Source organism: Pristiophorus japonicus, chromosome 16 (assembly GCF_044704955.1).
Source record: "Pristiophorus japonicus isolate sPriJap1 chromosome 16, sPriJap1.hap1, whole genome shotgun sequence".
NCBI classification, from domain to species: Eukaryota; Metazoa; Chordata; class Chondrichthyes; family Pristiophoridae; genus Pristiophorus; species Pristiophorus japonicus.
In genome coordinates, this window is record NC_091992.1 from 77,916,476 (window position 1) to 77,938,768 (window position 22,293).

Consider the following 22,293-nt stretch of genomic DNA (forward strand, 5'->3'; position numbering starts at 1 on the left):
CTGTCATTAAAAGTTGGCATGCAGGTACAGCAGGCGGTGAAGAAGGCAAATGGTATGTTGGCCTTCATAGCGAGGGGATTTGAGTATAGGAGCAGGGAGGTCTGACTGCAGTTGTACAGGGCCTTGGTGAGGCCTCACCTCGAATATTGTGTTCAGTTTTGGTCTCCTAATCTGAGGAAGGACGTTCTTGCTATTGAGGGAGTGCAGCGAAGGTTCACCAGATTGATTCCCGGGATGGCAGGACTGACATATGAGGAGAGACTGGATCAACTGGGCCTTTATACACTGGAGTTTAGACGAATGAGAGGGGGTCTCATAGAAACTTGCAAGATTCTGACGGGACTCGACAGTTTAGATGCAGGAAGAATGTTCCCGATGTTGGGGAAGTCCAGAACCAGGGGACAGAGTCTTAGGATAAGGGATAGGCCATTTAGGACTGAGATGAGGAGAAACTTCTTCACTCAGAGAGTTGTTAACCTGTGGAATTCCCTACCGCAGAGAGTTGTTGATGCCAGTTCATTGGATATATTCGAGAGGGAGTTAGATATGGCCCTTATGGCTAAAGGGATCAAGGGGTATGGAGAGAAAGCAGGAAAGGGGTACTGAGGGAATGATCAGCCATGATCCTATTGAATGGTGGTGCAGGCTCAAAGGGCCGAATGGCCTGCTCCTGCACCTATTTTCTATGTATTCGCCCATACGTTTCAAAATGTCTATTATGTAATTTGTCCCGCGTTATTGTCTCTAAAAGTTTCCTCACCACTGACGGACTGACTGGCCTACAGTTGCTGGGTTTACCCCTCTCCCCATTTTTGAACAGGGGTGTAACATTTGCAGCCCTCTGGTACCACCCCCATATCCAAGGCGGATTGGTAGATTGTGGTCAGAGGCTCTGCAATTTCCACCCTTACTTCCCTCTGTAACCGAGCATGTATCCCATCCAGACCAGATTACTTTTCTACTTGGAGACTGCCAACCTTTTAAGTGCCTCCTCTTTATCTATTTTTATCCTATCCACTATCACTACTGCTTCCTCCTTTACTGCTACATTGGCAGCATCCTCTTCCCTAGTGAAGGCACTTGCAAAGTATTCATTTCGTACATCAGCCATGCTCTCTGCCGCCACAAAAAGATCTCCGTTTTGGTCCCTAATTGGCCCCACCCTTCCTTTGATCAGCCTTTTGCCATTTATGTGTTTATAAAATACTTTTTTGTTGCCTGCTAATTTATTCTCATACTCTCTCTTTGCCCCTCTTATTTCCTTTTATAGATCTCCTCTATACTTTCTATATGGTGATGCCCAAGATATTGAGGGTTGGGCACTCAGCCATGTGTGTTGTTGAAGGTTATGGTGTGGTGGTTGGACCTCATGTTGGAGCTGGTCATTGCCTGAACTTGTGTGGTGTGAATGTTACCTGTCAGTTGTCAGCCAAGCCTGGATATTATTCAGTCCTGCTGTCGGATGGCATGGGCTGCTTCTTGATTGGAAGAGTCATGAATGGAGTTGAACACTAGAATCGTAAAAGCTGTATATCTGATCTTATGATTGAAGGCAGATGATTGATGAATCAGCTGATTATGGCTCGGCTGAAGAACTCCATGAAGAACTCCGGCTGCAATGTCCTGGGGCTGTGGTGATTGACCTCCAACAACCACAACCAGCTTCCGTTGTGTCTGTTACAACTCCAGCCACCAGTCTTCTCTTGACCCCCATTGACCTTAGTTTTGCTAGGGCTCTTTGGTGCCGTACTCAGTAAATGCCATCTTGATGTCGAGGGCAGCTACTCTCACCCCTCCTCTGCCATTGCAGGGCTAGATGCTTTGAGGGTCAGCCCAAACATGACATTTTCACAGGGCTTCCAAGACTTCACGGGCAATTTGGTTTGCAATGATACAAACCTGTCGCACTTCTGAGCCTGGAGCCTGTACCCTGCACCGCTGGGCTGCAAAGAGTGGTCACAAATGCCTCAGAACCTCCTAGTGACAGTGCGCCTATGTCGTTAAGACTTTCCCTCCAATGCGCCTGGGGGAATGTCAGACCTGGACCCAGCTCCCCCTTGACACTGCAAGAGAATGGCAACTGGAAACAGGACCCCGAGTGGCAGCAGCCTCACTGATACTGGAGCCACTTCAGTCCTACACCACTCCGGAGGAATCCTCCCTGCCTCCACCACTCAACCCAAGTAAAACTTCCCAAGGCTCTTCACAAAGGTGTAATCGGACAAAAGTGGGCACCGAGCCAATGAAGGAGATATTAGAAGTCATACCAAAAGCTTAAGGAGGATCTTAACCGAGCAGAGGAAAGTGGAGAGGCAGAAGGTTTAGGCAGGGAATCCCAAAGCATCGGGCCGAGATGGCCAAAGGCATGGCCATCAGTGCGAAAGAAAGAAAGGCTCGCATTTATATAGCACCTTTCACGACCACCGGACATCTCAAAGCACTTTACAGCCAATTAATTACTTTTGGAGCGTAGTTACTGCATCTCTCAGATCTCCCGGCATGCTCTCCTCCCTCCAGATGAGAGAAATGAGGTCATGGATCTGCGCCAACAGTGCCTCTCCGCCATACTTTAGTGCCTCAGCAGAGATTCCATCCGCACCCGTACCCTTGTTATTCTTGAGCTGTTTTATGGCTTTGCCTACCTCGTGCAACGTTGGGGTTTCACCGAGGTGGTGGCGGGTAGCATGCTGCGAAATGGAGTCAAGAATGCTCGAGTCAAAGACAGCGTCTCAATTGAGAAAATCTTCGAAGTGCTCCTTCCAGCGGGCCCTGACAGCCTCGGTGTCCTTGATGAGTGTTTCCCCGTTCTTGGCCAGAAGTGGGGTGGGGCCTTGAGAGTTTGGACCGTAGGTGGCCTTGACTGCAATGAAGAATCCTCACATATCGTGGCTGTCGGCCAGTTGTTGTATCTCCTGTGCTTTCTCCATCCACCACCTGTTCTTTACATCCTGGGTTTTTTGTTGGGCCTCAGCCTTGAGCCGTCTGTAACGTTGCTTTGTAGCTCCCGAGTTGGTTGTTGCTTGTGGCTCAGAAATGCCCTGCGCTTGTGATCTATTAGCTCTTGGATCTCCTGATCATTTTCATCAAACCAGCCTTGGTGTTTTCTGGTTGAGTGACCAAGTGTCTCTTCACAGGCACTGGTTATAGAGGCCTGGAGGGCAGACCAAGCACTATGGGCATTCAACATCTCAGGGTCATCAAGGCACGCCAGGTTAGCTGTGAGGCGCTGGCAATATAGGGGTCTTTTAGCTGGGTCTTTAAGTGCCCCGGCATTGACTTTTTTGCGGCACTGCTTCTGCTGTCCCCTCTGCTTTGGGGCTATATTAATGTTGATGATGGATCGGATTAGACAGTGGTCCGTCCAGCAGTTGTCAGCTCTTGTCATGGCGTGGGTGATGCACACATCCTTGCGATCCCTGGCTCGAACGATGACATAGTCGAGCAGGTGCCAGTGTTTGGAGCGAAGGTGTTTCCACGATGCCTTATATTTGTCCCTCTGGCGGAACAGGGTGTTGGTGATGAGGAGTTCATGTTCTGCACATTTTGTCAGGAGTAGGGTACCGCTGGAGTTGGCTTTCCCTAACCCCTCTCTGCCAATCACTCCTGCCCAGAGGGCTGTGTCTTTGCCGACCCTGGCATTAAAGTCACCCAGGAGGATCAATTTGTCGCCTGTGGGGACGCGGGACAGGGATGTCTCGAGGTTGGAATAAAAACCTTCTTTAGCCTCATCCATTGCATCGAGTGTTGGGGCGTGAGCACTGATGATTGTGGCGCATTGTTTCCGGGATAGGGTAAGATGAGGCGTTCGTTAACCCCGCAAGGGAAGTCTTTGAGGCGGCCGACCAGTTCATTTTTGACGGCAAAGCCGACTCCATGAAGGCGCCGTTCTTCCTCTGGTTTTCCTTTCCAGAAAACCTCCATCTTGTTCCTTGAGCTGGCCTTCTCCTGCCCGCTGGGTCTCGCTTCGGGCGGCGATGTCGATGTCAAAATGTCTAAGTTCCCAGGCAACTATGGTGGTGCGGCGTTCCGGCCTGTTGCTGTTGGAGTTGTCCATGAGGGTCCTGACATTCCAGGTCCCGAACTTCATGTTAACGAAGTGAAAGATGCCTGTGCGTGAGTTCTTTTAACGTGAGGTGGCCGCTGCACACCGGCAACCACACGGGCTTAGCTGAACAAGGTCTTGGTCCAGTGGCAAGGGGATCCAAGACGACTGGAGACCAGGTACTGCTGTATAAGCCTAAATGCCGATGGAGAGGTGTTGGCCGCAGGCTTGGCGCTGAGTAGCGCCATTAATGGTAGGTTTCCCGAGACTTGGTTGGGGGGCAGGCATTAGGAAGGTCAGCTGTCTGCCGGAGTTCCGAGAGATGTCCCAAAAAGTTATTAAAAGTTTCTCCAAGGTTTCCAAGTTGTTTAAAAGTTTTTTCAAATTGTTAAAAAAGTTACTCAGGTCGATTTAAAAGTTAAAAAAATAGATTAAAAGTCGATTAAAAATTGATTAAAAGTCTAAAGTGTAAGTCAGGTTACTCCCCTGGCACTGCTCCATGGGCATTAAATGTCCAAGTGCAAGCTGGCTTGTGCCACAGCTGCTCCATGATAAAGATTGCGGAGGGGGTCCTCTCTGTAATGTATTTGCTTCATGGGTTCTTTGCCTAAGAATTCATAGCAACACATTGCTATTAAGAACTAGTTGGTTTATTAGCAAAGGTTTAACAATTACACTACACATTACCAGTTCATCCACCAGGCTCACAACCACCTGCCTTATCGTGGATCCCCCAAACCCAACTGGCTGGGGTTTTATTGAGTCTTGTGAACATCACGTGACTGGCTAAGCCAACACAACTCAAGAGCTCCACAAACCTGTGAGCATACTCACAGGTGCATACGTTACACTCTCCAAGAATGTAAATTTATGATGCTTGCAATCGTTTATTTTACATTCATTAAGAATTTATATAGCGCCTTTCATGACCTCAGGACGTCCCAAAGAGCTTCACAACCAATGAGGTACATTTGAAGTCACTGGTGTAATGTAGGGAAACATGACAGCCAGTTTGCGTACTGCAAAGTCCGACAAACAGTAATGATGTAATGACCAGATAATTTGTTTTCGTTATATGTTTGAGGGATAGATGTTGGCCAGGACACCGGGAAGAACTCCCCTGCTCTTCTTCACATAGTGCCGTGGGATCTTTTACGTTCATCTGAGAGGAAGGACCGGGCCTCGATTTAACGTCTCACCCAACAGGTAGTGCCTCCGACAATGCAGCACTCCCTCAGCACTGCACTGGAGTATCAGCCTGGATTATGTGCTCAAGTCTCTGGAGTGGGGCGTAAACCCACGACTTTCTGACTCTGAGACTAGAGTGTGCGACCACTGGGTCAAGGTTTAACATCTTTACTTTTTATTAAAATATTTTAGAAAGAACTTGTGGCGAAATATGAGGAGATGGAACGCCAAGTAAAGAAGACGGAAGGGCTGATCGAGACACTCAAACAGCAGACCATTTCTATTAAGGTAATGGATATTCCAATTTTTGCAAAGCTTTCCTTAGAGAAAAGCATAAAGATGGAAACAGAAAATGCTGGAAATACACTGTGGGTCCAAAAAGAAAGAGTGACATTAAAGGTGCAGGTTCTCCAGGAATGGGGATTGGTTATAGGACTGAACAAAATGATGAGCAGGAGGAGGGAACAGCAGATAAAAGAGGCAGGTCTGCTGACCTGCCACAGGGGGGTCATTGATGGGTTTAATACGCTACAAAAAACTGGAAAGAGATGCAAGAAAGAAAGACGTGCATTTATATCGCACCTTTCACCAACTCAGGACATCCCAAAGCACTTCACAGAAAATGAAGTACTTTTGTAATGTGGGAAATGCAGCAGCCAATTTCTGCACAGCAAGGTCCCACCAACAGCAATGTGATAATGATCGGATAATCTGTTTTAGTGACATTGATTGAGGGATAAGTATTGGCCAGGACACCAAGGAGAATTCCCCTGCTCAAATATCAACATGGGATCTTTTACGTCCACCCGAGAGGGCTGACGGGGCCTGGGTTTAACGTCTCACCTGAAAGGCGGCACCTCTGACAGTGCAGCACTCCCTCAGCACTGGACTGGACTGTCAGCCTGGATTCTGTGCTCAAGTCCCTGGAGTGGGGCTTGAACCCACAACCTTCAGACTCGGAGGCGAGAGCGGTGCCCACTGAGCCACGGCTAATGCCTCGCGTCTCACTCAGGTAGCGAAAAGGTCTTAGAAAAACGAAAGGGGAGTGACAACGACTATTGACGGACCTGCTGTGCATTCCAGCATTTTCGGTTTTTACTTCATATATTCTTTATCTGTATTGGAGTTCAAATCTTCACTCGCCCAAAGGTCCAGTGGGTTTATTCGGTGAACAGCTGAATTGTACAGCTCAGGGAAGTCTTGGGTCCCATCCATGATCTGTGCTGAGTTGGGGGAGCGAGTTCCAGATTTCCACGACCCTTTGTGTGAAGAAGTGCTTCCTGATGGTCTGGCTCTACGATCTCGCTTGTATTCAATCAGTGACAACAGCATGCATTGATACAGCGCCTGGAACAGAGAAAGCCCAATCCTAATCAATACTTCCTAACATACCACAGTCTCCCTCCTATCCTAGTTAACCTGAGTGGTATCTGCACTGAGAACTGTGGCGATTTGACATATTTTCATTTTTTTTTTTAATTAAAAAAAGCTCATCTGGCTTATCAATGTTTCCTGAAACAATCTGTTTTAATGGTGTTGGTTGAGAGATAAATATTGACCAAGGCACTGAGGAGAACTCCCTGGGACATGTACATTCCAGCCCTGTGATTTAAAAAAAAATTACTATTATCTGCTGGTTTTATTTAAACCGAGTAGCTTGAGCCGCACTGTGATTCCTGCTAACCAGACTGGTTCCTGGGATGGGGGGGATTGTCCTATGAGGAGAGATTGAGTAGACTAGGCCTATACTCTCTAGAGTTTAGAAGAATGAGAGGTGATCTCATTGAAACATACAACATTCTTACAGGGCTTGACAGAGTAGATGCAGGGAGGATGTTTCCCTCGGGCTGGGGAGTCTAGAACCAGGGGTCACAGTCTCAGGATAAGGGGTTGGCCATTTAGGACTGAGATGAAAGCGACCTTCTTCATTCAGAGGGTAGTGAATCTTTGGAATTCTCTACCCCCGAGAGCTGTGGAGGCTCAGTCATTGAGTATATTCAAGATAGAGATTATTAGATTTTTGGATATTAAGGGAATCAAGGGATGTGGGGATCGTGCAGGAAAGTGGAGTTGAGGTAGAAGATCAGCCATGATCTTACTGAATGGCGGAGCAGGCTTGAGGGGCCGAATGGCCTACTCCTGCTCCTAATTATAATGTTCTTACCATATAACTCGCAGGCATTGTACTGACAGCGTGGGTTCCGTTGGTGCTAGCCTCGGCTCTGGGCCAGAGGATCATGGGTTCAGGTCTACACTCCAGAGATTTGAATTCATTAGCTGCCTAGCAGGAATGGAGAGGGTTTGAGATGGACACCCGTTTTAAACCCCACCTGATATTACTCTCCATTGATTTTGGTAATACAGCAATCAATAACCGAGGCCCTCTCAGGTGGATGTAAAAGATCCCATGGCATTATTTCAAAGAAGAGCAGAGGAGTTCTCCCCGGGCTATTTTCTAGGCTGAGGGAGTGCTACACGGTCGGGGGTACCGTCTTTCTAACTGATGCTCTGTCTGCTGGGTCAGGTGGATGTAAAAAATTCCATTAAATAATTTTGAGGAAGAGTAGACCAACCAATACATGGATACAGTAGTGTAGTGGTTATAAGAACATAAGAAATAGGAGCAGGAGTAGGCCATTTGGCCCCTCGAGCCTGCTCCACCATTCAACAAGATCATGGCTGATCTGATCTTGGCCTCAACTCCACTTCCCTGCCCGCTGCCCATAACCCCTGACTCCCCTGTAGTTCAAAAATCTATCTATCTCCACCTTAATCATCATAGCCAATCCCTCTAAATGAGGATGACTTGCTTCCACGCCAAAAAGGGATGAGTTCACAGGTGTTTCAATGAAGGACCTAATATTCCAGGTCCTGAACTACATCCTGAAGGTGGAAGATGCCTATGCGTGGATTTTTTTAACGTGTGGTGGCCGTTGCACAGCAGCCACCACACGGGCTTGACAGAGCTAGGTCTTGGTCCAGCGGCAAGGGTTGATCAAGACGGCTGGAGACCACCTTAAATATATTCAATGACCCAGTCTCCACAGCTCTCTGGGGGCAGAGAATTTCACAGATTCATGACCCTCTGAGAGAAAAAATTCCTCCTCATCTCCGTCTTAAATGGATGACCCCTTATTCTGAAACTATGCCCCCTAGTTTTAGATTCCCCAACGAGGGAACTAGTAATCCAGAGAACTGTTGAGTTCAAATCCCACCAGGGCAGTTTGAGAATTTGAATTCAGTACAAAAACAAAATCCTGAAATAAGAAGCTGGTATCAGTAACAGTGACCATGGGGCTGTCGGATTGTGGTAAAAGCCCAACTGGTTCACCGATGTTATTTAGGGAGGGAAATCTGCCGTTCTCACCTGGTCTGGCCTACATGTGACTCCAGCCCCACACCAAAGTGGTTGTCTCTGAAGGGGCCGAGCGAACCACTCAGTTGATGCCTTGCCAGTCCCTGCGTGCTGCTGCCACATCCCAAAAATACATTCTAAAATAAAAACCTTTTACAGTAGAACAGCTGAGCAGCAACCTTGTTTGGTGTCTGTGGGATCTTGCCTACGCAGGAGCAGCTGCTGCATGTCAAAGTACTGCAGCGCAGGTGAGGCACTGCACAAAGGGAAGTCCGTGTATTCTGAAGGTGTGTGACTCACAGTAGCTGTCAGCTTTCCTTTTGCAAGAATCGGGCGTGACATGCTTGCTTGTCGTGTGCTTGCCTTGCTTATCTTGGCAGAAAGAATGGCGTCACCTTGGGACCAGCGCCAGTCCTGTGACTGTGCTAAATCGGGAGTCTGCCGTCGCCTTGAGTGAGCGGGCTTATTCTGAGTAGGGCAAGTGTTTGTACCTGGCCAGAATACACTGCTCGCTTTGGTACATGAGTCACACTGTGAGCCAGCTGCTCACACTGTCCCACTTTATAGAGGGTATTTTAATCCCGCCCTGCTCTACGGGAATAGTGTGGGATGGGGGTCAGATGGGTGGGTGGGGTTCGCGCCATGTTCTACATGCGTTCATAAGATATAGGAGCAGGAGTAGGCCATTTAGCCCCTCGAGCCTGCTCCGCCATTCATTAAGATCATGGCTGATCCGATCATGGACTCAGCTCCATTTCCCTGCCCGCTCCCCATAACCCTTCACTCCCAACATTCAAAAATCTGTCTATCTCCACCTTAAATATATTCAATGACCCAGCCTCCACAGCTCTCTGGGGCAGAGAATTCCACAGATTTACAACCTTCTGAGAGAAGAAATTTCTCCTCATCTCTGTTCTAAATGAGCGACTCCTTATTCTGAAACTATACCCCCTTGTTCTAGATTCCCCCACGAGGGGAAACATCCTCTCTGCATCCACCTTGTCAAGCGAGTTCCTGCCCCCACCACCTTAAATAGCCTGAAATCAGGCACATACAGGCCCCCAGAGAAGTGGGGGCCTAATTTAAATGGCAACGTCAAGTCCTGATGACATCGGCAGGAAGCCACGCCATTTTAACCATGGGCCCGACTAAGGCCTGCCTGGTCTCAAATTCGCCACAGGTACCATCAAGGGGTGGCCCAGATAATCAGTCGGAGGATCAGACAGGGATATGAGGTGTTTCTAAAATAGCAGGTGGTTCTCCCTAATGGACTGGTGACTGGAGTAAGAGTCAGGAGATATGCTTGTCTTTTCATGACTCGATAGTATAAACAGTGATTTCCACACCCTACACCTTTCTCTCCTCGACCTCGATTTGGTGATACAGCCACAGGACTCTCTGGTACCACGTGTGAACGGGGACAGTGAGCTTTGGTAGACGATTCAGCCACGGGCGTCATTGAAGTCATTCAACTCACACAATTGCCTACAAATACACACACATTCACACACACTGACATGCACGCACACAGATACGCATGCACACGCATGCACACAGATAAATACATACACACCCAAACACGCGTGCACACAGATACATACACAAAATCCTCAACATGTGTGCGCACACTCCCCAACACATATGCTCACAGATCATGACCAGATAATCTGTTTTTTAGTGGTGTTGGTTGATGGATAAATATTGGCCAGGAGACCAGGGATAACTCCCCTGCTCTTCTTTGAAATAGTGCCATGGGATCTTTTACACCCACTGAGAGAGCAGACGGGCCTCGGTTTGACGTCTCATCTGAAAGACGGCACCTCTGACAGTGCAGCGCTCCCACAGCACTGCACTGGAGTGTCAGCCTGGATTATGTGCTCAAGTCTCTGCGGTGGGACTTGAAGCCACAACCTTCTGACTCAGAGGCGAGAGTGCTGCCCACTGAGCCACAGCTGATGCCTATGAAGGGAGCGGGTGGGGATTGGAGGGAGGGGGGGAGGGTCGGGTGTAAATACCAGGAGATTCCGCTGTTGAGGCTTCTTTACCGTGTTTTCAGGACTCTGCCTCTCGGGCTAAAATGAACTACGCCAACAAGTTCGTCATGCTGGCCAAGGAGCTGGCGGAGGTGCAGGCTAAAGTGACTGAGTACATTGTGAGCGAGGAGCGCAGTGCTCTGGAGCAGGCCGACAGTGCCATGGGGAAGCTGGAAGAGAAGTGCACCGAGCTGAGAGAGGTCAGGCTGAAGCTGGAGACCACACTGAAGAGCAATGACTCTGTGCAGATGTTACAGGTAGGGGAAAACCGCGGCTGCCATTTTGAATTTAATTAGGCTGGCGTTATCACTGACAGGTTGGCTTCTGTTATAGGGGACAACATGTAATTTCCCCCCTCCCCTGAGCCAGACCCATCAGCAACCTTTTTTATTATAAAATCCCGGGATGTGGGCGTCACCGGCAAGGCCAGCATTTATTGCCCATTCCTAATTACCCTCGAGAAGGTGATGGTGAGCCGCCTTCTTGAACCGCTGCAGTCCGTGTGCTGAAGGTACTCCCACAGTGCTGTTAGGGAGGGAGTTCCAGGATTTTGACCCAGCGACAATGAAGGAACGGGTGATATACATCCAAGTCAGGATGGCGTGTGACGTGGAGGGGAACATGGAGGTGATGAGCACACGCTGCTCCCTGCAGTGGTATGCCGCCCCACATTGCTCCCTCTAATGGCTCCGGCCTGCTGATGGTCTTGCAGGCCGCGACCGCACCAATTTCCAGGGACTGCCGATGATGATGAGGTGGTAGAGGTCGCGGGTTTGGGAGGTGCTGCCGAAGAAGCCTTGGCAAGTTGCTGCAGTGCATCTTATAGATGGTACACACTGCAGCCACGGTGCACCGGTGGTGGAGGGAGTGAATGTTGAAGGTGGTGGATGTGGTGCCGATCATGCAGACTGCTTTGTCCTGGATGGTGTCAAGTTTCCTGAGTGTATCCCATCCAAGCAAGTGGAGAATATTCCATCATACATTTGACTTACATCTTGTAGGTGGTGGAAAGGCTTTGGGGAGTTGGGAGGTGAGACACTTGTTGCAGAATACCCAGCTTCTGACCTTCTCTAGTAACCACAGCATTTAAGTGGCTGGTCCATGGTGTTGATGGTGGGGGATTTGACGATGGTACTGTCGTGGAGATTTCTAACTCTGATTTGCAGCCTTCAGAGAAGGGGCAGGCTTTTATCTCCCCTGACCTTTGCGTCTTGGGAGATGGAGGTGTACGTGGTTTCTGCAAACCAACTACCACACAACTGCTAGACTGCCGGGCAGTGTGCGTAGGTTGCAAGCAGTAGAACTGTGCGTTGTGCCTGATACGTGCCATGGCCTGGCAACATGCTGTGTCCATTGATAAAAACGAGAAAGATTACTGTACGTCGCAGCCCAACCTACAAGCACCTCGGGTAGGAGAAAGTACTTGTAATTAAAGAAGGAGATCTTAGCCCCCAGACTGCTGACACTGGGGCCGTGGAAAGGAATGCTGCCGAGCTGCAGGAAGTGGGATCGACTGCGTGACTTGGGCTAAACCAAATTCTTCAAATACTTGGTTAGTTGCTGTGTCATCCACAGCATTCCAGGAGAAACAAAGGGGAAGTCCAGAGCTCTGAGCTCAGTCGCATTGATCAAATGGAGAGAGAGCCAGTGATAGAAAGGGAGGGAGAGAAAGAGAGAGATAGAAGTAGAAAGAGGGCAACCGGGAGGGAAAGAGAGAGACAGAGATAGAAAGAGGGAGACGGAGGGAGAGAAAGAAAGAAATAGAGATAGAAAGAGGGAGACGGAGGGAGAGATAGAGATAGAAAGAGGAAGATGGAGGGAAAGAGAGAGCAAGAGATAGAAAGAAAGAGATAGAGATAGAAAAAGGAAGATGGAGGGAAAGAGAGAGACAGAGTTAGAAAGAGGGAGACGGAGGGAGAGAAAGGGAGAGATAGGGATAGAAAGAGGGAAACAGCTGAGCACCAGTGGAGCTGAACATTACGGGATGAGGATTAATGTGGGGCATCTGTGCCTGGAGGTCAGCGTGGATGATTTGCAGCCCACGTTGAATGTCCCTGCGTTAAATGAATGGGCAGGTTGACTTCCGACCCCGATGTGTGCTCCATTGCACAGGAGCACCGGATTGTAAAATTCATCCCGTACATTTTAATTCCAAGAAGGGGCATGCAGGGGCAGAGGGACAATTGTTAAATGTGTGTGTTGCACATTTTAAATGGTTTAAGATTGACCGTGTTGTAAATCAGTAACATGCATTGTTGCATTGCATCGGGTAGAATGATTGTGAGACTCAACCAACTCTCCCCAACAGTGGAGGAGGATCTCCTGTACAAAAGGGATGTACCTCTGGGTGCCAGGTAAACAAGTATCTGTGGGTTAGGTGAGAAAGTTGGGGTGTTGGCTGAGTTTGTTGTGTGGCAATCTTTTTAACTCGGAAAGGAGAGAGAATAAGAAGAATGCAGAGGGAAGGAGAGATAGCGGAGAGCACAACACAGACTCACATGGGTGGTGGGGAAGCTGATTTTAACTGTGTCTGCCATGGCTCAGGGGGTAGCACTCTTGCCTCTGTCAGAATGTTGTCGGTTCATTTCCCACTCCAGGGACTTGAGCACAGAATTCTAGGCTGGCACTCCAGTGCTGCACTGTCGGAGATGCGTCTTTCAGATGAGACGTTAAAACGAGGCCCCGTCTGCTCTCTCAGGTGGACGTAAAAGATCCCACGGCACTATTTCGAAGAAGAGCAGGGAAGTTCTCCCCGGTGTCCTGGCCAATATTTATCCCTCAGCCAATATCACTAAGTTGTTAATGTACACTTGAGAGGGCAGTTGGGGCCTCGGTTTAACCCCTTCCCCCTTCCCCCCCCGCAATCGCCTACCTGTCCAGGTCCTGTGTAGAACCAGTGGATCTCCTGGCCTCCCCAACCATCGGAGCCCTAGTTTGTTAGAGGAATGGAAGATGCCTGTGCGTGAGTTCTTTTAACGTGGGGTGGCCGTTGCACACCGGCTACAAATCCCCTGGGAGGACAGACGCACCGACTTTAGTGTCCTCGACCAGGCCAACATCCCCAGCATTGAAGCACTGACCACACTTGATCAGCTCCGCTGGGCAGGCCACATAGTTCGCATGCCAGACACGAGACTCCCTAAGCAAGCGCTCTACTCGGAACTCCTTCACGGCAAGCGAGCCAAAGGTGGGCAGAGGAAACGTTACAAGGACACCCTCAAAGCCTCCCTGATAAAGTGCAACATCCCCACTGACACCTGGGAGTCCCTGGCCAAAGACAGCCCTAAGTAGAGGAAGTGCATCCGGGAGGGCACTGAGCACCTCGAGTCTCGTCGCCGAGAGCATGCAGAAATCAAGCGCAGACAGCGGAAGGAGCGTGCGGCAAACCAGTCCCACCCACCCTTTCCCTCAATGACTATCTGTCCCACCTGTGACAGGGACTGTGGTTCCCATATTGGACTGTACAGCCACCTAAGGACTCATTTTAAGAGTGAAGCAAGTCTTCCTCGATTCCAAGGAACTGCCTATGATGATGATGAGGGTTTGTCTCCAGCTCGCCGGATCCGAGCAAATGAGACCCGGTCCTCACGGCACGCTGACGGGCACACACCTCCTGCCATCCGCCTATTTTGCACCCGATGTTAAAAAAAGGCCCTCTTGTCTCTGCCAGGGGCAGAAAGCCTAATGAGGGAGGGAGGGCGAGGGGAAGGGCAGTGTCCTGGGCCAGAGACTGGCAGGTAATCCAGGAACTGGCATAGAGGGACACGCCACGATTTTCCAGAATGTGGCAGCGTTCGGCAATGTTCCCTGTTTCCAGCCCATACTTGGAAAATTACCCTGCAGTGTGTCTAATCAAGCCGAGAGACAGTGGTCCGGGGTTCGGGGCTTATGGGTCGGGGGTCCAGGGTCGGCGATCCGGGGGCTGTAGTCCAATTGGGAAAGTACTTACAATGGATGCTTCTATCCTGATTCGATTATTTGACAAATTGAGAAATGAGGCTCCTCTGGAATTGCACAGAGGAATTGAATTGATTAACAGGAGGGATGATATTTTGATGTCGAACCTAGAAATTGCTGTTTGCGATATTGACATTTAACACAGAGGAGAGTGAGAGCACTGCAGTTATTGTTTACTCGCTGATCTTGCAAACAGTAATTTTTAGGTTCGTAAAGTCACTGAAGTCATTTATCGTGTTAAGGCAGGACTGACTACCAGAAATTTCTAAGCATAATTTGTCTCATTATGTGCTTTCTATATCACTTTGTTATTTGCATCGATAGCGTTACGTTTATTTGTCTATCTGAACAACTTTTAGCAGTTTAAAATGATGAGAAAGACTTGTGTTTATATAATGCCTTCTCACATCTCTCAGAAATGTCCCACACACATTGAATCATTCTGAAGTGTAGTCACTGTTGTAATGTAGAAAACACGGCCACCAATTTGTGCACAGTAAAGTCCCACAAACTGCAACCAGTTAATCTGTTTTACTATATATTTACATCGGTATTACCCAATTATCTGTGGTACATATATCTGTGTGTCTGACTGTGTTCTGTTTACTGCGTATTACCTTCTGATATTTTGTAGAAACCCCCGTCATTTATAGCTTATTGGTCAAAGGCTGGATTTTCGGTTGTCTAACGCCTCCGTTAGCGGAGAGGGGGCGTTAATGGGAGCGTTAGAGCTTAACGACCAGGCACTCAGCTTTTAGCGCTCCAACTGAAAATTCATTCAAGGTTTACTGGGGGCGCAAACCAGTAACGTCTGGCTGGTGACGGTCACTCCGATCATGATGTATTCCTGGTGCAACGCGCACGCTTGCGTCCCGATCGGTAAATTCGGTGCGTGCGCTTCATTGTGTGCCCGCCAATACCAAAGTCTGGAAAAACAGTGGGTACAGGCTGGCAGAGTCGTTAACTGGCGACTACTTAAAGGGATGAGGAAGCGCCTCCCTCCGAGGTCTCAGTCAGTGCGACGTTTACACACAGCACGGTACGTGAGTCTCCCAGTTTGCAGTGGCAGACAGACGTAAGAGTTCAGTTTGAGAAAAAGTGATTTTGAAAACTACTGGGTGCATTAAGATGCCACGCCCTTAAGACTCGACTTTTCCCGGGACTTGAATCGGAGTTCGGCGCATGTGCAATGACTCAGCTGAATTTAGCGCTGGCATTTTCATTTGCGTCCCCCTCCCCAAGCTCTAGTGTGCAACGGCTGATTTATCGCCCCTGTCAGCTTTTCGACCCATTCTGATGAATTTCTGGGCGGGAGGCCTAAATGTTTTCAAGACGCTAACAGTACCGCTCCACCTGGATTACCGCCCCTAATGAGGCGCAACCAAATTTTCCCCCCTAGTGTTTTGGCTTGTGTTTGAATGTCGGCTTTCTGGACCTCGGTTGTCATTGGATGTCGTTTTTTTTTATTCATTCATTCACGGGATATGGGCATCGGTGCAAGGCCAGCATTTATTGCCCATTCCTAATTGCCCTCGAGAATGTGGTAGTGAGCCGCCTTCTTGGACAGCTCGCTAGGCCACTGCAGAGGGCAGTTAAGAGTCAACCACATTGCTGTGAGTCTGGAGTCACATATAGGCCAGACCGGGTAAGGGCAGCAGATTTCCTTCCCTAAAGGACATTAGTGAACCAGTGGGTTTTTACGACAATCTGGTAGTTTCATGGTCACCATTACTGGTAACTAGCTTTTTGATTCCAGATTAATTTAATCGAATTTAAATTCCCCAGCTACGAGGTGGGATTTGAACTGATGTCTCTGGATTACTAGTCCAGTAACATTAGTTGAAGGGAAAAGATTTTGGATTCTTCCTGTGTGAATCGCAGCCAATAACGCTAGAGCCAATCGTCGGCTCAATAAAACAGGGCAAGCAGCAATGGGCTGAGAACTGTCTGCCTGAATCATCCTCCCTGACGTCTGAAATCTGCACTTGCCTAAACTAGTGTATAAATCTGTAGGATTGTTAGAGGTGTGAGCCAAGAAATCTGACTCCGTAGATTGAATGTTAGCAGTATTCTCAAAGCTGTGAGGTGAAATGAGTCGAGGCACAGAGAGCATTAAATCGCAGGAAGAACTCACTGGCCCAGAAATCCCGGCCTCCCCAGGTCCGTACGGAATGAGTACAGACCCGGGAAGGCATCACAAAAGCCGGTTTTCAGTGCGCAATGCGCATGCGCTGAAAACCGGCTTTTCCGATCTGCCAAACTGGAGCTTGACAGATCTCACGCATCTCGGGAGCGAGTACATTTGCAAGGGCAAGATTGCGGGATTTCCCCCATATCTTGCCCAGCAAATGTCCTCAAAATTCTTGATAAAAGAAAGTGCATAGCCTACTTTTACAGTGTAAGATTTTAAAACATACAAAAATATAATAAAATTTAATTTGAAAAACACATTTTATCGTTTAAAAACCCTGCCCACTAATGTAAGTTTATTTTTAACCCTAATTACAAAACTTTAAAAAAAATCGGAAACATATATTTTTTTCCTAAGGCATTTGTTAACTTTATTTTTGATTAATTTTAATTATGTGAGGTGTGTTTTTTTTTTAAATTTTTATTATGGTGTTTAGTGTGTTTGTTTTTTGAGAACTTGTAGATAAGGAGTTCCCATTGCTATTAATGAGAAAGCTGTGGAATATTGTACCTGATTGGCTGAGCAGTCACACGTGACTGCACCAAAAATGAGGCAAAAGCAAAAGACAAAGGAGATGAGGAAAAGTGGAGGGCAGAGAAACCCAAGGCAAAGAACAAAAAGGGCCACTGTACAGCAAAATTCTAAAAGGACAAAGGGTGTTAAAAAAGCAAGCCTGAAGGCTTTGTGTCTTAATGCAAGGAGTATCCGCAATAAGGTGGATGAATTAACTGCAAATAGATGTTAACAAATATGATGTGATTGGGATTACGGAGACATGGCTCCAGGATGATCAGGGCTGGGAACTCAACATCCAGGGGTATTCAACATTCAGGAAGGATAGAATAAAAGGAAAAGGAGGTGGGGTAGCATTGCTGGTTAAAGAGGAGATTAATGCAATAGTTAGGAAAGACATTAGCTTGGATGATGTGGAATCTATATGGGTAGAGCTGCAGAACACTAAAGGGCAAAAATCGTTAGTGGGAGTTGTGTACAGACCTCCAAACAGTAGTAGTGATGTTGGGGAGGGCATCAAACAGGAAATTAGGAGTGCATGCAATAAAGGTGCAGCAGTTATAATGGGTGACTTTAATATGCACATAGATTGGGCTAGCCAAACTGGAAGCAATACGGTGGAGGAGGATTTCCTGGAGTGCATAAGGGATGGTTTTCTGGACCAATATGTCGAGGAACCAACGAGGGGGGAGGCCATCTTAGACTGAGTGTTGTGTAATGAGAGAGGATTAATTAGCAATCTCATTGTGCGAGGCCCCTTGGGGAAGAGTGACCATAATATGGTGGAATTCTGCATTAGGATGGAGAATGATACAGTTAATTCAGAGACCATGGTCCAGAACTTAAAGAAGGGTAACTTTGAAGGTATGAGGCATGAATTGGCTAAGATAGATTGGCTAATGATACTTAAGGGGTTGACTGTCGATGGGCAATGGCAGACATTTAGAGACCGCATGGATGAATTACAACAATTGTACATTCCTGTCTGGCGTAAAAATAAAAAAGGGAAGGTGGCTCAACCGTGGCTATCTAGGGAAATCAGGGATAGTATTAAAGCCAAGGAAATGGCATACAAATTGGCCAGAAATAGCAGCGAACCTGGGGACTGGGAGAAATTTAGAACTCAGCAGAGGAGGACAAAGGGTTTGATTAGGGCAGGGAAAATGGAGTACGAGAAGAAGCTTGCAGGGAACATTAAGGCGGATTGCAAAAGTTTCTATAGGTATGTAAAGAGAAAAAGGTTAGTAAAGACAAACGTAGGTCCCCTGCAGTCAGAATCAGGGGAAGTCATAACGGGGAACAAAGAAATGGCAGACCAATTGAACAAGTACTTTGGTTCAGTATTCACTAAGGAGGACACAAACAACCTTCCGGATATAAAAGGGGTCAGAGGGTCTAGTAAGGAGGAGGAACTGAGGGAAATCTTTATTAGTCGGGAAATTGTGTTGGGGAAATTGATGGGATTGAAAGCCGATAAATCCCCAGGGCCTGATGGACTGCATCCCAGAGTACTTAAGGAGGTGGCCTTGGAAATAGCGGATGCATTGACAGTCATTTTCCAACATTCCATTGACTCTGGATCAGTTCCTATCGAGTGGAGGGTAGCCAATGTAACCCCACTTTTTAAAAAAGGAGGGAGAGAGAAAGCAGGGAATTATAGACCGGTCAGCCTGACCTCAGTAGTGGGTAAAATGATGGAATCAATTATTAAGGATGTCATAGCAGCGCATTTGGAAAATGGTGACATGATAGGTCCAAGTCAGCATGGATTTGTGAAAGGGAGATCATGCTTGACAAATCTTCTGGAATTTTTTGAGGATGTTTCCAATAAAGTGGACAAAGGAGTACCAGTTGATGTGGTATATTTGGACTTTCAGAAGGCTTTCGACAAGGTCCCACACAGGAGATTAATGTGCAAAGTTAAAGCACATGGGATTGGGGGTAGTGTGCTGACGTGGATTGAGAACTGGTTGTCAGACAGGAAGCAAATAGTAGGAGTAAATGGGTACTTTTCGGAATGGCAGGCAGTGACTAGTGGGGTATCGCAGGGTTCTGTGCTGGGGCCCCAGCTGTTTACATTGTACATTAATGATTTAGACGAGGGGATTAAATGTAGTATCTCCAAATTTGCGGATGACACTAAGTTGGGTGGCAGTGTGAGCTGCGAGGAGGATGCTATGAGGCTGCAGAGTGACTTGGATAGGTTAGGTGAGTGGGCAAATGCGTGGCAGATGAAGTATAATGTGGATAAATGTGAGGTTATCCACTTTGGTGGTAAAAACAGAGAGACAGACTATTATCTGAATGGTGACAGATTAGGAAAAGGGAAGGTGCAACGAGACCTGGGTGTCATGGTACATCAGTCATTGAAGGTTGGCATGCAGGTACAGCAGGCGGTTAAGAAAGCAAATGGCATGTTGGCCTTCATAGCGAGGGGATTTGAGTACAGGGGCAGGGAGGTGTTGCTACAGTTGTACAGGGCCTTGGTGAGGCCACACCTGGAGTATTGTGTACAGTTTTGGTCTCCTAACCTGAGGAAGGACATTCTTGCTATTGAGGGAGTGCAGCGAAGATTCACCAGACTGATTCCCGGGATGGTGGGACTGACCTATCAAGAAAGACTGGATCAACTGGGCTTGTATTCACTGGAGTTCAGAAGAGTGAGAGGGGACCTCATAGAAACGTTTAAAATTCTGACGGGTTTGGACAGGTTGGATGCAGGAAGAATGTTCCCAATGTTGGGGAAGTCCAGAACCAGGGGTCACAGTCTAAGGATAAGGGGTAAGCCATTTAGGACCGAGATAAGGAGAAACTTCTTCACCCAGAGAGTGGTGAACCTGTGGAATTCTCTACCACAGAAAGTGGTTGGGGCCAATTCACTAAATATATTCAAAAGGGAGTTAGATGAAGTCCTTACTACTCGGGGGATCAAGGGGTATGGCGTGAAAGCAGGAAGGGGGTACTGAAGTTTCATGTTCAGCCATGAACTCGTTGAATGGCGGTGCAGGCTAGAAGGGCTGAATGGCCTGCTCCTGCACCTATTTTCTATGTTTCTATGTTTCTGCGTGGGAACCTGGAGGACGGGAGCGCGCTTCGCAGCGCGGGAAGAGAAAGCCTCCCCACCAGAATCCCATGCTCCTCCGGGACCACCAGGTACTTCCGTAGAAATGTTTCAGGCCGGAGGCGTTTGTCCGAAAGCAGCCTCCGACCGGAATTTCAGGGCCAATATTCCCTTTTGTAAGGTTCCTTGAGTTTAACTTCTGACTTTTGATAGTCCCGCCTGTGCTGCAAATGAGAGACTGCTGGAAACACTCAGCATGTGGAGTGAGAAACAGAGTTAACGTTTTAGGCCGAAGACCTTTTGTCAGAATTGGACCATGTTAGAGATGAACAGCTTTTAATCAAATACAGAGCGAGGGAAAGGGGCAGAGAAATCAGAGAAAGTCTGTGATAGGGTATTCACATCGCTTTCACATCCACATCTCTTTCCTCAGCAACGGTCTGTGGCTCCGACTTACCCCACATGGATTTCAGCTTAAATTCCACCCTTCATGTTTCAGACCCACCCATGATCATTTTTGTTATTTTACGTCCACCCGATAGGGCACAGGGGCCCTCAGTGTAACGTGCCAGCCTTTATTATGTGCACTGGAGTGGAACTGGAACCCATGACCTTCCAACTCGGAGGTGTGAGTGCTGGCACTTAGGGGGCCAAAATTGCCCCCCTTCTTAAGGCCCATTACCGCCTCTAAGATGCGCCAATGTAACGGATAGGCCTCACCAACTGAGGCAGGCAGATGGGCTGACCCGATCGAAATTGCCTCCCCGGGCCGGGAGCGGAGGGAACGGGTTTCTGTGCCACCCGTGCTGCCGCCCCGTCGGGCATGCGCCGACCCTCCACCGACCGCCGGCGACTCGCTTCCCGCCCCGTGCGGGAAATTAGCCCGCGGGAGCGGTGCCGCCGGTCGGGAAGCTGTGTGTGGCTGGGCAGCCCGTCCGCCCTTAAAGGGGAGGGCAGCCCGTCCGCCCTTAAAGGGGAGGACGCGTTGCCGCGGTCATCACGTTATTTACATTGTTGGCCGACTGCCAGGTTGGCCCGACAATAGCGGCCACGGCTTTGACCGGGCTGCCAGCAAGCAGCCTGACACCCCCTCTTGGGTACCGGGCCGCTGGCCTGGCCTAAACCCGCCCTGGTGGCCCAGTGGGCCTAACTAAACTAACTGCAGAGCTCGCAGCGGCCCTCCCCTTTAACTGAAAGGGAGGGATGTTGTGATGTATCAGCGTGATGTGGCACGTCCATGGTGCTGAGGGCTCTGAACGACGGCTGTCCTGCTCCAAGGGCACCTCCGCCCATCAACACCGCCCCGACCGGAAATAAAAGCCAAAGCGCTGAATATGGGTCCAAACTCCACCCCATGGATTGGGGCGGAGAAAACACTACTTAATCGGTGGGTGTGCCTACTTTTTGGTAGGGGGGCAATTTCGGCCCCTTAGTATGTAGTCGACTCTAAAGAGTTCCTGAGCTAGCACAAGAAAAGAGGGCAGCGACAAGGCTGGCTATGGCAGATTGGGTACATTGTACAAAAGTTAAGAGGAACGTTGTTGGCGTATCATTGTCTGGAAAAGCTGATGGTAATTTGATCATCCGACTGAAAAATGTACAATCTGCCTGTGCGAAGATTGGAATGTAGAGCATGGATTGTGCATGGCGCTGCATAGCAGAGGGAGCTCGTGAGAGAATATTTGACAGCTCTCGTCGGTGAGGCTAACACACCAAACTAAAGCTGCGCATGGGGCGATCCCAGTGGCTCAGTCAGTACGTTCACTGCCCACTGTGGTACCGAGCCACAGTTGACCAACGGAATTGAAGACCCACCAATGTGCTGCTGCTTCTATGTGAAGCACCTTGGGACATTTTACCTCATTATAGATGCTCTATGAGCGCAAGCTGTTTCTGTTATAAACTAGTAGCAGGTGACGATTGTAACGGATGTGGCGTTAAACCAAGTGCTGT

At 48.5% G+C, this 22,293-nt stretch overlaps 1 protein-coding gene across 2 annotated transcripts in view; it reads left to right on the top strand.

Moving 5' to 3' along the window:
• Positions 1–22,293, top strand: part of LOC139226613 (E3 ubiquitin-protein ligase TRIM65-like) — a 64,006-nt gene that overhangs the window by 16,473 nt on the left and 25,240 nt on the right. For both annotated transcript variants that reach the window (XM_070857479.1, XM_070857481.1), the window contains exons 2-3: positions 5,423–5,518; positions 10,642–10,875. In XM_070857479.1, the coding sequence (XP_070713580.1) occupies positions 5,423–5,518; positions 10,642–10,875 (330 nt within the window). The remainder of the gene's footprint in view (positions 1–5,422; positions 5,519–10,641; positions 10,876–22,293) is intronic.